The sequence below is a fragment of the Rana temporaria genome, chromosome 9 (assembly GCF_905171775.1).
Source record: "Rana temporaria chromosome 9, aRanTem1.1, whole genome shotgun sequence".
In the NCBI taxonomy this organism is placed as follows: Eukaryota; Metazoa; Chordata; class Amphibia; order Anura; family Ranidae; genus Rana; species Rana temporaria.
This window is the reverse complement of record NC_053497.1, coordinates 39,136,903-39,154,835: the sequence shown is the minus strand read 5'-3', so window position 1 is coordinate 39,154,835 and position 17,933 is coordinate 39,136,903. Positions and strand designations below refer to the sequence as shown.

General features: G+C 43.8%; 1 protein-coding gene across 1 annotated transcript in view; it reads left to right on the top strand.

Moving 5' to 3' along the window:
- Positions 1–17,933, top strand: part of LOC120913356 (cytochrome P450 2C8-like) — a 29,148-nt gene that overhangs the window by 7,006 nt on the left and 4,209 nt on the right. Inside the window, exons 4-7 of the mRNA XM_040323233.1 lie at positions 752–912; positions 3,883–4,059; positions 7,625–7,766; positions 9,225–9,412. Coding sequence (XP_040179167.1) covers positions 752–912; positions 3,883–4,059; positions 7,625–7,766; positions 9,225–9,412 — 668 coding nt within the window. The remainder of the gene's footprint in view (positions 1–751; positions 913–3,882; positions 4,060–7,624; positions 7,767–9,224; positions 9,413–17,933) is intronic.

Sequence of the window (17,933 nt, the reverse complement as noted above, 5' to 3'; positions counted from 1 at the left end):
ACGCGTCATGGGGGTTTTGTTCCTCACTAGAGAATGAGTGGAGACATCCTCCCCATGTTGAGGGCATGTGGCCTGGTAGGTTCGGGAGGGGGGGTGCTCTCTTGTCCCCTCTCTTTTCCTGCGGCCTGCCAGGTTGCATGCTCAGATATTAGTCTGGTATGGATTTTTGTGGGGAACCCCACGCCATTTTTATTTTGGCGTGGGGCCCTTAATATCCATACCAGATCTGAAGGGCCCTAATAATTACACTGTTCAGTCATAACATTACGATCACTGACAGGTAAAGTGAAAAACATTGATTATCTTGTTACAATGGCACCTGAAAGTGGCTGGGATATATTAGGCAGAAAGTGAAAGGTTGTCCCTGAAGTCTACATGTTAAAGGCCAAAAAAAAACGGCAAGCATAAGGATTTGACTGACGTTGACAAGGGCCGAATAGTAATAGCTAGACGACTGGGTCTAAGCAACTCCAAAAATACAGCTATTGTAGGATGTTCCCAGTCTGCAGTGGTCAGGAACTACCAGAAGTGGTCCAAGTAAGGAAAACTGGTGTCAGGGTCAAGGCTCATTAATGCACATGGCTATAGGACAGGAAGTAAAATCTCCTAGTTGGGTGCAGATGGAAAAAAAACTGACAGGGGATTTAACCCTCCCTTACTCATTCCAAAATGAAAAAAAAAACATTGTCTTTATTTCTATTTAATTCTGTATAGTGATAGCCCTCCAACTGGATTTTTTTTCTGTCAATAGACTCCTCTTTTGACCCAACATATCTGCTGGGATTGGCTGTCTCCAACGTTATTTGTTCCATTGTGTTTGGTAAGAGATTTGACTATGAAGACAAGAAATTTATGACCCTTCTACAGTACATCAGAGAAATTGTCAGGGGACTAAACTCTCGGGCAGGCCAGGTGAATATTCAAAAGGAGACTTTTTGTTTTAGATAGCTGTAATGTGTTTGCTATAAAATTGTATTGATAAGTGATGTCTATTGGCTTAAAGGCAAAATGTATTTAGATATGAGATGATTACTATATTTTCCACCATGTATGATTAATCATTCAGCATTACAGTATGTGTATGACTGCCATATTTAAAAAAAAAACATTATTACAAATTGATACCAAAATCCATGCTATCAGCAAAGGCAAAATCCACCTAGGATTCTGAAGAGGAGCACATTCACATATACCCATTTTTGGAGTAGTGTTAGGCCGCGTACACACGGTCGGTCAAAACCGATGAAAACGGACTGAAGGACCTTTTCATCGGACCAAACCGACTGTGTGTGGGCCCCATCGGTCAGTTATCCTTCGGTCAAAAAATGTAGAACTTGCTTTAAAATTGAACCGATGGACGCCTAACCGATAGGTCAAAACCGACGGTTAGTATGCAAAAGCATCGGTTAAAAATCCACGCATGCTCAGAATCAAGTCGACGCATGCTTGGAAGCATTGAACTTCGTTTTTTTCAGCACGTCGTTGTGTTTTACGTCACCGCGTTCTGACCCGATCGGTTATTTAACCTATGGTGTGTAGGCACATCAGACCATCAGTCAGCTTCATCGGTTAACCGATGAGAACGGTCCGGAGGACCGACCATGTGTACGCGGCCTTACACACAAGATGAGATTCAGCACTATAAATGCTGCTTGATAATATATTGAAAAGCTGTATATCAGTGAAGATTCTGAACTTGTGAACATCTGCGCTAGATAAATCAAAAAGATTTAAAAAATTGGAAAAAAAACGCTGCTAGCACAAGTCACAGGTCAACAGATACCAATCCAATCAATATATTTAAACAAAAGTGCAGCACTTACTACAATCAAACTAAAAATCTAAGGGCCAGATCCACAGAACAATTACGCCGGCGTATCTATTGATACGCCGCGTAATTTCAAATTTATCGTATCTTTGTTTTGTATCTTTGTATCTTCAAAACAAGATACGACGGCATCTCGGCTCGATCTTAGTACGCCGTCGGATCTAAGATGCAATTTTTCGGCGGCCGCTAGGTGGCGTTTCCGTCGAATTCCTCGTCGAGTATGCAAATTAGCTAGTTACGGCGATCCACGAACGTACGTCCGTCCGGCGCATTTTTTTTACGTCCTTTGCGTTCGGCTATTATGAGGCGTACTCAATGTTAAGTGTGGCCGTCGTTCCCGCCTCGCATTTTGAATTTTTGACGTTGTTTGCGTAAGTCGTTCGCGAATAGGGATTTGCGTAGAATGACGTCACTGTCGTGAGCATTGGCTTGTTCCGGGTTAATTTAGAGCGTGCGCACTGGGATACCCCCATGGACGGCGCATGCGCAGTTAAAAAAAAACGTTGTTTAAGTCGGGTCGCGACGTATTTACATAAAACACGCCCCCATCATAGAGATTTGAATGGCGCACCATTACGCCGCCAAAGATACACTACGCCGCCGTAACTTACGGTGCAAATTCTTTGAGGATTTGAAAAAAAAAAGTTACGGCGGCGTTAGATACGCTACGCCCGGCGGATTAATGCGCCAAACTACGTGGATCTGGCCCTAAGTGTGTGATTACAAATAGTGACACAAAATTGTCCATAGAGCAACCCATACATAAATAACAAATATGTGGGGAAAAAAAACGAAGACGAAGTCCACAAATGTACAAAAAGCAGATGATACGCCCTGAAGTGACTCCAAAAAAATAGATAAGCAGTTAAAGTGTCCCCAAACGTCCAGTGGAAGCAAAGGTATAATTGGCTGCTTACTAAAAGTTGTTGGCTTTCAAATCAATAAAAAGCCAAAAAACAGAATTCAAACTGATAGGAACAGCCTCAAACACTCACGGCTCATCAACTCCACTCTCAGTATAAGGGAAGGGGGGGGGGGGGCATATAAGACATAAAGACTCAAAGTGTAGTATGTACTGATAGGAATGTATTTGAAAACATAACATATTGCAGTCTCATGTCCAAAGATAAAAGAATGCATTTCTGTGTAATAACAGCTGCAAACAACATAGCGATACAATTTTTTCAGCTTGTGAAATGTATCCTTGAACCTCCGAATAGCACATTTACCCAAAGAGTCTTAAAGGCTGTTGGTGAGGCTTTAGTATATTCAACAAAGACTTGTAACTGGCAACTAGACACAGAGGGCCAGATTCACAGAAGAGATACGACGGTGTATCTCCTGATACGCCGTCGTATCTCTGAGAGTATCTATGCGACTGATTCATAGAATCAGTTAAGCATAGATAGCCCTAAGATCCGACAGGTGTAATTGACTTACACCGTCGGATCTTAGGATGCAATAATTCGGCCGCCGGGTGGAGTTCACGTCATTTTCCAGCGTCCGGTATGCAAATTAGCTTTTACGGCGATCCACGAAGGTACGCGCGGTCGTTACGTCGTCGCAAGTCTTTTTTTCCTGTCGCAAAGTTAGTCATGCTTTTTCATGGCTTAACTTTACACAGCCCATGTTAAAGTATGGCCGTCGTTCCCGCGTCAAATTTTTTATTTTTTTTTTTCGGCGTAAGTACGGCGTAATTACGTTACGCACGTCGCCATTCACAAACACGTCGGCGCGCCGTAATTTCGCGCAAAGCACGTCGGGAAAATTGCGAACGGAGCATGCGCAGAATGCGGGAGCGCGCCTAATTTAAATGGTACACGCCCCATTTGAATTAGGCGGGCTTGCGTCGGACGTATTTACGATACACCGCCGTAAGTTTACACGCAAGTACTTGGTGAATCAGGCACTTGCGCTGAAAACTTGCGGCGGTGTAACGTAACGACGATACGTTACGCCGCCGGAGTTTTCTGTGAATCTGGCCCAGAATTTGAGAACTAAGCTAAAAATAAATATATGTATATATATATATTTTTTTTTATTTTCTGTTTTAGATTCTTAACATGTTTCCAAACTTGCTGAGCAAGGTTCCCGGACCCCATCAGAACATTTTTGCCAATTTTGAAAAGCTAAGGAAATTTGTAAGGGAGACGGTGCAGTCCCACCGAGAAGTTCTGGATGAAAATTGTCCACAGGACTTCATAGACTGTTTTCTCATAAAGATGGAAGAGGTGAGTTCAGAGGTTGAGTGAAACTGGTGTTGGAATGTTGCTGAAATGTTTGTCCCTACTTTGTTGATACTTTTAAGAAGAACAAGCATAACCTATGAGTAGCCCTAGTAATTAGCCATAGCATCCATAACCTTATAACTCGTGTCGTACCTTTTTGTCCCCTACTCCATCTGTCAATATGAAGCTTCAATAAAAGGGTTTTTGGAAATGCATTCACCTGAAGCACCAAAAAAAGTATGTTACTGGCCACATCAGCATGTAAAAAAAGTCAGAAAATGACTAGTAAGTAGTGATGAGCCAAACTTCCCTGAATTTGGTTTGATCGGGATTCAGCAGACTTTAAAGAAGTTCATATATCAAATCAGAACCTTACTGAAATTGATGGGAACCAATTCTGTCCAATTAAGCATGCCCATTTTGTGGACTAATAGGCAAAAGGGTGGCAAAAATAACAAGGGTGTGGGCACTTCCCTGGTGAGCGTAGCAATGCAAACAAAATAAAAACATTTTTAATGCGGCTGGGAGCAGTGATATAATATTTACAAAGAAAAATAACATATTCGTCCTGGCTTTTTTTTTTTTGTAAAGATAAAAGGGTACGCTGCCCACACAGTTTCCCCAAAATACAAAGCATGCCCCTAAGAGTTTGGTATGTATTGTGGGAGACCTTTGTAGGGACTGTGTGCTGTTTTTGATAACGTTTTTTTGACTGATAATAAAAAATTGTGTGATTATTTTTTGAGGGAAGGGGGAAACCCTACATTTTTGCTGTAGGACATTGTACAACAAGAAAGAAAAAAAATGGAGTACCCCCAAAATGCGCTATTGATTTTTAAGGGGGTACCTCACACCAAAAAATATGTGAGGTCCTCAGAAATCCATACCAAACCCTTTATCCGAGCATGCGACTTGGCTGGCCAGGAAAGGAAGGAGGGATGAGTGTGATTATATCCCTGACCCCGTCCAAACAATTCCAGGCCACAAGCCTTCAACATCAACATGTTGAGGAGGACTAGGGCCCCTTCTCCACAACCATGGCCTGGTGGTTGTGGGGGTCTGTGGATGGCAGGCTTATCTGAAGCTGAAAGCCCCCCTTAATAAGAAGGGGGCCGAAGATACCAGCCCCCCACCCCATGAATGTATATCCCTTCTCATTCACAAAAAGATGTCACCTAGAAATAAAGACACCTACACTTTTAAGAAGTCCTTTATTAAAAAAATATAAAATATCCCAAAAATGTGCCTCATGGTAAATCCATTGTCAATCATGGTTGCCGCCTGCAGACTCAAGAAAAAGAAAAAAAGACCCAATGGCCCATCGCACACAACTGATGCAACATTACACAAAGCCAAATGATAGCTTCCTGAGCTGTCATAAGCTATATAAAGCAAGGTTTAGAAAAGGGGGGTTATTTAGGGGTAAATTTGCAATGTCCTTGCATTTTAGGGCCTGTAGAAATTAGATCATCGGTACATCAGAACTGATTAATTTTCAAATATATATACCATAGTTTGTAGACGGTACAATTTTCACACAAGCCAATTAATATACACTTTTTCATTTATATCACAAAAAAAAAAAAAACACCCAGTGATGATGAACAAATACCACCAAAAGAAAGTTCTATTTGTGCAAAAGAAAAAAAAAGTTAACTTGCATACAGTGTTGCATGACCACACAATTTCCAGTTAATGTAGTGCAGTGCTGAATAGAAAACAATGCAAATAATAACTATTGCTAACTATTAAATTATAGGTATTGAAATTTCCTTTCAAATTTGAACAAAAGGGGAGTATAGCCTCAAGTAAAGGTTGATAATAGTTAATAAAACCGTACCATCATCCCAGTTATGGTAAAGAAGGGGGAGGGTGGGGGTAAGGGAATAGTGGCCGAAGCTAAACCCAAAACTACCCACTCAATTGGTTTGTGGGGACTATCTCGGTACTATTTTAAAAAAAAAAGATTAAACAAAATAATGTAAAAAGTTTATTGTGTATAAATATTACATAAAAGTTGCGAAACAAACAATTAATTGTACAAATCAGTGATTGGTCGAGGTCGACTAGTTTCGCGGGAATTGAAATACCGCTTCATCAGGACAGCCTATCCGATGAGTCAATTAATGGTGTGCGGGGGCCGGACAGCCCAAGGGGTTCCCCCCTGTGGCGGAAAAGGGGATAATTTGCCATGGAATTCATGGTCAATAGTTATGGGGGATAAAGCCAGGTCGTGATGAAGAGAAATGACCTGGTGATAGACAAGCAATTGGGCACGACAGGGGCTGTGGGCTGGTATGGCAACCTGGACATTTAAAGGAGACAGCTTGGTATGCTTAGCCAATTGTACTGGAATAACCAGTATTAAGTCAACCAGGGGAGGTATCCGTATTGGTGACAGATAGCATGGTAATGCATGGACTAAGGGATAGAGTAAGCTGTACCCGCAGGGGAGTCCCGACATGGTGCCAAACCACGTCCTGAAGTGTCGTTGCTGAGCCAATAACCACCAGTAGTTGGGTCCCCTTTTCCGCCGCGGGGGGAACCCCTTGGGCTGTCCTGCCCCCGCACACTATTAATTGACTCATCGGATTGGCTGTCCTGATGAAGCGGTATTTCAATTCCCGCGAAACTAGTCGACCTCGACCAATCACTGATTTATACAATTAATTGTTTGTTTCGCAACTTTTATGTAATATTTATACACAATAAACTTTTTACATTATTTTGTTTAATCATTTTTTTTAAATAGTACCGAGATAGTCCCCACAAACCAATTGAGTGGGTAGTTTTGGGTTTAGCTTCGGCCACTATTCCCTTACCCCCACCCTCCCCCTTCTTTTCCTTTCAAATTTGGCTGAACGTAACAAATACAAATTTATCCAAAGTTACGAATTATCCGAAATAACGAATGTCGCATCTAAACGAATTATTAATTTGTTACGTTCCATTCATTTAGATGCGGCATTGGTTATTTTGGATAATTTGTAACTTAATTTGTATTTATGTTCGTATTTACGTTGTGTTCCATAACAGCCAAATTTTAATGGAAATTCCAATACCTATAATTTAATAGTTAGTTATTATTAGTTAGATATTATTTCAGATTTTCACATTTTGGGATTTTAGTTTTACGTTCTTTCGAATTTTCAGATTTTCGTTCTTATTTTTGGATTTTCACATTTCAGATTTTTATGAATTATCGAAATAATGAAAACCACATCTAAACAAATGGAAGTAACAAATTCATATTTTCTGAAGTTAAACATTTATTAAAAATAACACATTTTGATCATAACGAATGCCCCGAAAAGCAAAAAAAAAGGATGAAACAAAAACAAAAGAAAAACATTTTTCGCCAGTGCACGTCTACAATGCAGGACACACACCCTTGTCTATAAAACACGTTAAGTTGTAAATGTTAATATCTAGAAAAAAAATGTATGTTATATTTGACATCAGTGCATACATAATAGCCTACGATGGCCACTAAAAAAAAGAATACATAAATGTATGTATACAGATGTGTGCATCACAACTAATTTGGAGTATCTGTGTTTTATAATAGGAGAAAAAAAAAACAAATACAGAATTTAATGAAGAGAACTTGTTGGCATCAGTTCTTGACTTGTTCTTTGCTGGTACTGAGACTTCAAGTGCTACCCTAAGATATGCCTTCCTAATAATGCAGAAATTTCCAGAGATACAAGGTAATCACAGCTAATCACAATAGTAAACACTGAATGAATCAGTTTCATTCAGTAATAACTTATGTTTTTAATTTCTTAATTTTCCCCAAAAAGTGACAAGAAATTACAAAAAAACTCACCATGCCTCTTACTAAATACATTGGACTGTCTACTTTCCGCAAAGAGGGTCATTTGAGGGTATTTGTACTGTCCTGGTGTTTTGGGGCCTCAAGAAATGAGACAGTACATCAGGATTGATTGATTTTCAGATGTATACCATAGTTTGTAAACTCTATAACTTTCCTACAGAATAAACACTGATTTCGGTTATTTTCGCCAAAGAAATGCAGCAGTATGCAGTTTGGCCTAAATGTATGAAGAAAGATTATTTATTTGCAAAATGTTATAAAAGAAACAAAGAAAACATTTAGAATAATTGTCAGTCTTTTTTTGGGGGGATATGATAAACATTTCATATGGGTGCAATGAAACAGAAAATTGGCCTGGGCAGGAAGGGGGTATAAGTGTCCTGTATTGAAGTGGTTAAGGTGAAAATTATAGGTTGAAGAACATGCCGCAAACCCCTTTCTGAATCTATAGCTGGATGCCAGGTCTGTCTTAGAATTCATTTTCTGTCTATGCTTTACCTATTTTTGAAAGACCTTCTGAAGCAACTCTGATGCCGCGTACACGCGACCGTTTTTCGGGATGTAAAAAATTAAATTTTTAATGGTCTAGAAAAAACGACGTTTTTTTCAACTCGATCGTTAAACCGGCTTTGCCTACACATGATCGTGAAAAAAAAAAATGCTCTAGAAAAGCGCGGTGACGTACAACACGTACGACGGCACTATAAAGGGGAAGTTCAGTTCGGATGGCGCCACCCTTGGGGCAGCTTTTGCTGATTTCGTTTTAGTAAAAGACGATTTGCGCTTTTCAGTCTGTTACAGCGTAATAAATGTGCTTACTCCATTACGAACGCTAGTTTTACCAGAACGAGCGCTCCCGTCTCATAACTTGTTTCTGAGCATGCGCGTTTTTTTTCACGTCGTTAAAGCCCACACACGACCATTTTTTACGACGTAAAAAACGACAATGTTAAAAACTATGTGAAAAATTTGAGTATGTTCTAAATTTTTAATGCCCATTTTTTACGTCCTGAAAAATGCTCTGGAGCCCACACACAATCGTTTTTAATGGCATTAAAAAAAAAAAAATTTACAACCCGAAAAACGGGCGTGTGTACGCGGCATGACTCCTGACTTATCTGATTACAATTGCTCTAAACCGTTGGCTTTTTCTGCCTCTGTATCCCACATCATTTTTCTGCTGCTTATATCTCTTTCTCCAACCTGGGGCATGTTTTTGACTAGTCATTGCACAGCATTGTCTTCTAATGGAGAGCTTTTGCTTTTTGATGGTGTGTTTTTAAGGCAGATCTCATTACCATTTCTAGCATAGTTTTCATGTAACCTGCAGAGAAGGTCCAGAAAGAAATTGACACCGTGATTGGACAAGATCGCCTTCCCTCTATGGAAGACAGGAACAAGATGCCATATACAGACGCCGTTATACATGAAATCCAGAGATTTGCTGATATAATTCCATCAGGATTACTTCATGCTACCAGCAAAGACATCACCTTCCGAGGATATAGGATTCCTAAGGTAGGGGTAGAATTATCTGTTTTAGAAAGGAATTTCCAAGTGATGATCTCCCAACAAAATTTGTTGATGTCGCTTGATTTTGTCAGTTGTATAATGGAAACAATTTAAAGGCACACTATGCACATTTTTTTTAAAGAGATCCTGTCACCCTCAGGGCAAATTGGCAGGATCTTTATAAAATCCTCCACTCTGGACTACCTTAATTTTTTTTTTTTTAAATCAAATAGGGTTTTATAGAAAAACGACAAAAAACAAAGGAAGATACAAAAATAACATGAATAAATGCAGTACAGTACACCCAGTCTTACAAAAGCAAATCATTAATACATAGCAGACACTTCACTTCTGGACCATCTCATATAGTATTCCAAGGGACATACCCATCCGTGCGGCCCACATTTGGGGATATAGCTAGCCATCACATTTGGAATCACAATGACCATTCCGCCACCGGTCCGTGACTTGTGACTGGCACCACTATCGCCTCCCTGAGCCCCATTTCCTCCTCCCTCCTCTTATAGTAACAGGCAGCCCATGATTAGATGAACTGGAGCTAACCCAGGGACATTCAACCAGCATGCCCAAATGCTTTCAAATTTCTTCATACTCCCCCTGTGCTGATAGATGTATTTCTCCAATCTAATAGTATCACCCATTTGGTTAATTCATTCCCGCACTGTAGGGGGTTCCTCCGAGTTCCAGTGCCTCAGAATAAGTTTCCGAGCCTGGAAGAGAGCCCTCAATATCCCTATCCTAGCAGGCTCCTCCTCCGGGACGGTGTCTAAGATACCCAGTAAGCACGATTTTGGGTGCGTCTTCAGCTGAACCAGAAATACACAGTTAATTGTGTCCACGACCTCCCTCCAATAAAGATGTAACTTGGGACACCTCCACAACATGTGGATCAGGTCTCTGTGGTACCTCTTGCATCTGGTACAGGAAGGATCCTCCCATACTCCCATTTTCACCAGCCTAGCTGGTGTGTAGTGTACATGTAAAAGAAGCTGGGACAATCATTGAGCCACGTTTAAGGAACTTGAGGGGACTGCTGCAAGCGCCTCCTCCCACTGGTCTTCCTCTTCCTCCCTCTCACACGTGGATATGATCCCTGCAGTGTTGTAAGGAAGGAATTTGGTGAGGAGCATGGAGTAACTGCCCAATATGAACCCTTTAAATGTGGTCACTTCCTTCATGTAGTTAAAGATGGGGATAGGATCCAAAATCCAGGCGTCCCCATTCGACTTACCCCCTTACCGCATGTTGGAGCTGGAAATAGTAAAACTGCATAGATGCAGGCAGATTAAATTCCGCCTGTAGCGCAGAAAAGGCACGCAGTTTACCATCTCAAAATATTTGTGTCATATATATAATGCCATACTTCTGCCATTTTGTGCCATATTGTAATCTTTCCAGCTCCAAGTAGCGCCTGTTCCCCCAGATGGGACTATATCTAGTGAAACCCTCCACCTGCTGCAGCTCCCTGACTTTATTCCACACCTTCTGCACCAAATTGTAAGTGGGAAATCGCTTATTGGATTTAGCAAAACTCAACGCTTCCAGGCCCTCTGCCACCTCCCCTTCCGTTGCCGCCTTAAAAAGATGCATTACCGGGTCTTCCAAGTTAAGTACCTGGGTGCCTGTAGGACTCACTACTCTCGCTATGTATTGCAGGTGGGAGGCTAAATAGTACAGCCATGGATTAGGGAGAGCAAGCCCTAAAGCCTCCGTCGGGCAGTGTAACTGTTCAAGTTTTACCCGTGCAGTGGAGTTTAGCCAGATAAGGGACCTAAAAATGTATTTAATGATCCTAAATTGTTTTAGGGAACTATCATGGGGGAGTTTTGAAGTATATATAGAAGTTGGGGCATCAAGATCATTTTGATCAAATTTATTCTACCCACGGGGGACATTTTCAATTTGGACCATACCTTCACCCGATCTCTGCAACGGTTCAATACAGGGGATAGATTTAGTCTGATATAGTCTAAAGGATTGGGGATAACCTGAACTCCCAGATACCTCAATTCTCCAGACACGGGAATGTCTAATAAAGTCGCTTCCTGCGGATCAGGCGTGTTATCCAAAAGCATAAGGGATGACTTGGTCCAGTTGATTACCAAGCCTGAGTAGCGACTAAACATCCGAATCACCTCCATAGCCTCCCATAGGGACGTCTTTGTGTCACCCAAAAGGAGCATGGTGTCATCTGCGTACAGCATACATTTTTCTTGCAACCCGCCATACTGGAAGCCCCTCATATTATCGTTGGCACGAACACAAGCTGCCAACGGTTCTATGGCTAGGGCGAACAGTAAGGGCAATATGGGGCAATCCTGTCTGGTACCCCTATGAAATGGAAAGCATTGAGACACCCTCCTGGACTCCCTGATGGCCGCTGTTGGGGAGCTATACAGTAGTTGGACCCATGCTATAAAATTTGGCCCAAACCCAAACTTGTGCAGTATGGCCCACAAATATGACCATTCAATACTATCAAATGCCTTGTGTGCGTCCAGTGATAGCAAAGCCCTGTCCCCAATATTATCAGAGATAGATTGTAAATTGACAAACAATCTGCGTAAATTATTAGCCATAGATTTCTGAGGCATGAACCCTTTCTGGTCTGAGTGAATTATGGACGAAATAGCTTTATTGAGTCTCAAGGCTAGGACCTTGGCCAATATTTTCACATCTGTCTGCAAAACAGAAATTGGTCTATACGATCCTGGGTCTAAGGGATCATTGTCCGGTTTTAGTAGCAGTACTATAATGGACTTGGACATGGATAGGTGAAGCCTCCCCTTTTCCCTAGCGTTATTAAAGACCCCCATTAGTTTAGGTAATAGCTGTTCTCCATAGTTCTTATATACCTCTATAGGTAGTCCATCCTCCCCCAGCGCCTTGGTGTTGGGGAACATACCGGTCGCTATTTGAAGCTCCTCCAAAGTCAGAGGAGCATCTAGTTGTTGTCTTTCCAGATCTGTCAGGGTAGGTAACTCTTTTTTGTCAAGATACTTCTGTAGGGAGGCTTCCATGTAATTTTTGCGGGAGCAATATCAATTTGAGTAAAAGGAGCTAAGAATATTCATTATGTCATCCGGAGAGCTAGTCATCTTGCCATCAGATGCCCGCAAGGTACCAATGGATGGCGACGCCTGCTGAGCATGGGAGATTTTTGCCAGGAGGCGACCGCTATGCTCCCCCTCCTCATAGAAGGCGAGTTTGCTGAAGAAGCACTTCCACTCAGCTGCCGAAAAGGTGAGCTGATTCAGCGCATCCTGCGCTGACACCCATGCATCTCTACATTCCTCGGTAGGGTCTGCTACAAATTTGGCCTCCAAGTCATGACCAAGCGCTCCACCCTCTCACTTAGTGCATGTGACTCCTTTTTAAAACTGTTTATTTCTCTTATGAACAACCCTCTTAGAAAGGCCTTGAATGTGTCCCATCTGAACAACCCTCTTAGAAAGGCCTTGAATGTGTCCCATCTGACCCCTACATCTGGGTAATCTGTCTGCAGCCCCCAGAAGTCAACTATATCCTGTAACACTTGGGATGGTGATGGTAGGAGATTAAGCCAAAAGGCATTAAGCTTCTTTGGAGCCCCAAGAAGCGCTGAAGGGGGGCATACCTCCAGGTCCATAATCAATGGCGAATGATCCGAGATTCCTCTCGGGGCATAAGTGATATCTGCCACCGAGTGGACCGCCGGCTCCAAACATATACACAGGTCAATGCGTGACAGGGACATATGTGATTTCGAAAAGCAAGAAAACTGACATTTCCCAGAGTTCCTAACCCTTCACAAATCTATCCATCCCACCTCCTCAATCAGCTTCCTCAGGGGTGTGCGGAAAAAGCCTCTCCCCGACGAGACTGGTGGATGTTTGTCAACCAGTGGGTCTAAGTAACAGTTAAAGTCACCCAAAATATACATCGGCACCCCCAGACGGCCCATCTGATAGTCCAAGACTGCTTTTAGAACCCGATGGCCGTACGGAGGCGGGACATACACAAAAACAAGTATGCATTTCAACACAAACAATCGACAGTACAGAATGATATATCTCCCCTCACAGTCCACCACACTATCCAACTCCTGATAGTCCAGTGAGCTATGTATCAGCACGTTCACACCTCTGGAAAAGGAGGTGTGAGTGGAGTGGTAGGCTTTACCCACCCATGTCAGGCAAGTCAAAGTATCGGGGATAAGGTGAGTCTCCTGTAAAGCGCATATGGCCGGTAGATATTTCCTCAGAGAGGTGGAAACCATTGTGCATTTATAAGGATCACCTAGGCCCCTAACATTCCATGACACCACTTTAACACATTCATTCCTCCCGCCATGATATACTCTCATCTTGGCAATGGCAACATATCACATTCCAATAGATCTATATCTTGAACCACCTCCCCCTCCCAGTACCGAAAAAACCTATAACCGATGCATCAAGTTCATCATCCAAGCCTGTAAGTGTTGTAAGTACTGTACCATACTGCATAAACTGATCAAAACTTTCTGAACCTCCGAGTGCAACTGCAATCTAGCACTGCCCTGTGCAATCCCCCGGCTTGAGACCTCAAGTGTGATCCCAAGCTGACGTATGGCCCCGGTCGCCTCCCCGATCCCACCGGCCCTTAGTGGAAGGTTACATATAGGGAAATGCACAACAGGTATGATTATAGGACAACAGGTCCTTCTCTCCTGCCTTACAACCACCAGTCGGGAAATCTCGTCAAGCAAAACGTACTTAGATAACATTCCGTCGTGTTCTCACTCACTCTCTCCGTGGGGGGACGAAGAGCAACAAATCAGCTTGTGTTCCCGGCAAAACTGAAACGTCCTGCTCCCAGGTCATATCAGTCCCCTTCCGTCTCTCTCTAAGTCCGACCGGGAGAAAAGCATTTTCATTTATATCCAGCCAGGCCGACGCATCTGCCGCCTGTTCAAAAAAGTGAGCCTGACCCCTTGCTATGATTCTGAGTCGGGCAGCATACAACATAGCTTATGGGGTCTGTAACTGCTGCAGTCTTTTCTTGACCTCCGTGAACCGGGCGTGCGTTTTTGTACATCCGAGGAAAAATCAAGGTAAAAGGAAATACATGCTCCATTAAATCGTATGTTTTGCTTCTATCTGGCAAGCCGTAGAATGCTCTCCCTGTCTCTATAGTGTAATAGACGGGCAAGCATAGGACGAGGGGGATGACGTGGGGAAGGGGCCGCAGAGGCACCCTATGAGCCCTTTCCACAGCATACAAGGGTGTAAACGCATCCTTCCCAAATACCTACATACTTCCCAAATACTCGGTACGGGCTCTACCCTCTGTTTTTCAGGGAGACCAATAATTCACACGTTATTCCTCCTCATCCTGTTCTTGAGGTCATCTGCGCGCTGATCCACTGCGGCAACCATCCTGGTATTATGCTGTGTTTCTATTATCAAAGGAGGTAGTTTGTCCTCCACATCAGTAATCCTGCTTTCAGCTGCAGTGGTCCGCTCTCTAATCTTTTGAATGTCCTGCCTGATCATAGACACTTCCTCCTCTAGGCCACCAAAGTGTTTTTGCAGGGTATCAACTGAGGCAGTACATTTGTTAACAGCCCTTAAGATCTCAGCAAGGGTAGGCTGCACAGGCTCCTCATCCTCACTCTTTTCCTCTGGCTCCTCTGCCTGTGCTGTTATGGGGCTGGTATCTGTGCATCCCAGAACACCCTCCTCCACAGTTCCCTGTGCTGAAGGTTCCCCCTCTATATTTAGGGTGCCTGCCAGTTTCTGGGCATAGAAACGAATGTCCTTTGTCAGGGGGTCGCCGCTGGCATTCTTGGGTGTTTTAGGAGGTTTATTTACCGTGTCCTTCGTTTTCTCAGCGCCACGCAGTCCACGCTGCTGTGGCACCATGGTGGCACCATCTTGGATTTCCGAGCGGTCTCCCCCTTCTTTACTCTTTGCCCGCAGACCTATCATGGCTACAGCCCAGGCAAGTGGCACAGCTTGTTCCCACGGGGTTCCGGAGTCAGCTAATGGTTTTAAACCAGTGTGATGCTGCCGGGAACAGGATCAAAGCAGGGTGACAGGCGGGAGCTCTGTGAGAAAGCAGCTATAGTACTCACATGCCGATCCAGGCCACCCCCCAACTACCCTATTCTTACTTCTCCAAGGATCCCCCACTTCTCCTCTTCTGTGGTCGTTGCTGCTAAATACCCAGCTTGGGTACTTCTATCAAGATATAGCTTCCTCCAGTCTGGACAAATGAACCAGATTTTTTATTTTTTTTGATTGAAAATGTATACTTTATTTTTCAAAGAAAATATACAAAAAAACAAATACTTCAACAGGGTACATTCAGTTCCAAGCGTACAGATAAATTACATTCATTCACTCATTCTGCGGTATGATGCCCAATGTGTTGTACAGAGTAATATACCCTGTAACATCACATCATGCATGACGCCGCATTACCCTGAAATCAGTACTTCCAAAAATCATGTCAAATTTTAAGTCATTAAACTGTCAAAAGGAAATAGCGTTCAACTGGGCAACGGATGTGATGGGGGGAGGGGTAGGTGGGGTGGGGGGGAGGAAAGAGTTCACAGGCCCGAAGCTTTATTGAACTACCAATGGATACACACAGTTGGGAGAGGGGGGGGGAAGGGGAGATCTTTAGACGTCCTCTTCCTCCGTAAAGTCCATCAGGTGATAGTCTCTTAGTAGACTGAACGTCAGTCTGCGACAATCCGCGATGGACATCCTCTCCCTCTGGTGGATGAGGCGTTTTCTGGCACACCATACGGCATCCTTTAAGCAGCACAGCACCCGCCAGGCACTGTCAATGTCCTCCTGTGAGTGTGTCCCACAGAAGAGTCCGTTTAACACACCAAAGTGTGTAATAGCAGTCTGTGGTACAAAGTCTTTAAGTTCAGGTTCCAAGGCCCTCAACAGGCTCTGTGCAAAGGGGCACTCCCAGAAAACATGAAAAGCAGTTTCCTCCTGGATGATACAAAAAGGGCAGTGCCTGTATCTGCACAGGTTTCTGGCATGCATGAATGTCCTCAGCGGCAAACCCCCTTGGATTGCCATCCATGCCAGATCTTTGTGCCTGTTGGTGAGTCTCTTTGAAGAAACATTCCTCCAGACCACTTTACAAGTGGCTGAAGGGAGGCCTGGAATAGTCTCAAAGATGTCCGATGCTCTAATCAACTTGTGGATAGTTTTTGGCTTCCACAAGTCGGGCTTAACTCCATGCAGCCCCAGCTCCTTGATGAACTTGAAAGTGTCCAAGTAATACCATGGAGTGTCCCAGTTGTAGGGGACGGAGCTGTCCCATTTGTCCCATCCGAGAGACCTCCAAAGGGGTAGGAGGAAAAAACGGGACATGGAGTTACCGCCAGAGTCCACTGTTCTGTCAACCAAGGTCCTGCGGATACAGTTACAAGCAAAAAACACCCTCAGTAGTGTTGCGATGTCGGGCACTCCCTTACCGCCTTTGAGGGGTTCCTTGAACATAACCGCCCGCTTCACTCTGTCCATTTTGGAGCTCCAGATGAAGTGAAACACCGCCCTGGTGATGGCTTTGCAAGTGTTAACCCGGGGGGGGCCAAGCCTGGGCGAGGTACTGCAACACAGGGAGAATCTCGCTGCGGAGTACCAGTGTTTTCCCTTCGATGGTGAGTTCTCTGAGGCTCCAAAGTCCAAACTTCTGTCTCATTTTCGCCAGTCTTTCCTCCCAGGACTTCAGGGCTGCGCCTTCCGCTCCAAACCAGACTCCGAGAATTTTGATAAAGTCCGCTTTGATGTTGAACGGGATGGGCGCAGAAGAAGGCAGGAACCACTTTCCGAAGAGCATGACTTCCGACTTCCCGCAGTTGACCTTTGCCCCTGAAGCTTGGCCGAAGTCCTCACACGTCCGGACGAGTGTGTCGATGGAGCGCCGGTCGGCACAGAACACCGTCACGTCATCCATGTAGAGCGAGCACTTGACCTCCCGTCTTTCTGGTCCTGGTGCGGTGATCCCTCTGATCTCTGGGTTCTGTCTGATGCTTCGGGCGAATAGCTCTATACAGCAAACAAAAAGCAGAGGTGAGAGAGGGCAGCCTTGTCTGACCCCGGAGAAAATTGAAAATGGGTCAGTTTTCCAGCCATTTACCAACACCAAACTACAAATGTCCTTATACATCACATTCACATACGAACAAAACAGTTCCCCAAGACCAAACTTGCGCAGGGTTCTGCACATAAACTCATGGGAGACACGGTCAAAGGCCTTCTCCTGGTCAAGACTGACCAGGGCCGCGTGCACACGGCGGCCATGAATGTACTGGACCGTGTCCCGGACAAGCGCAAGGCTGTCCGCAATCCTGCGACCAGGAATGCCACAAGTTTGATCCGGGTGGATGATCTGTCCGATGACAGATTTCAGCCTGTTGGCCAAAACCTTGGCGAGGATTTTGTAGTCCACGTTCAAAAGAGAGATCGGACGCCAATTTTTCAGGTCCGATCTCTCCCCTTTACGTTTATACAGA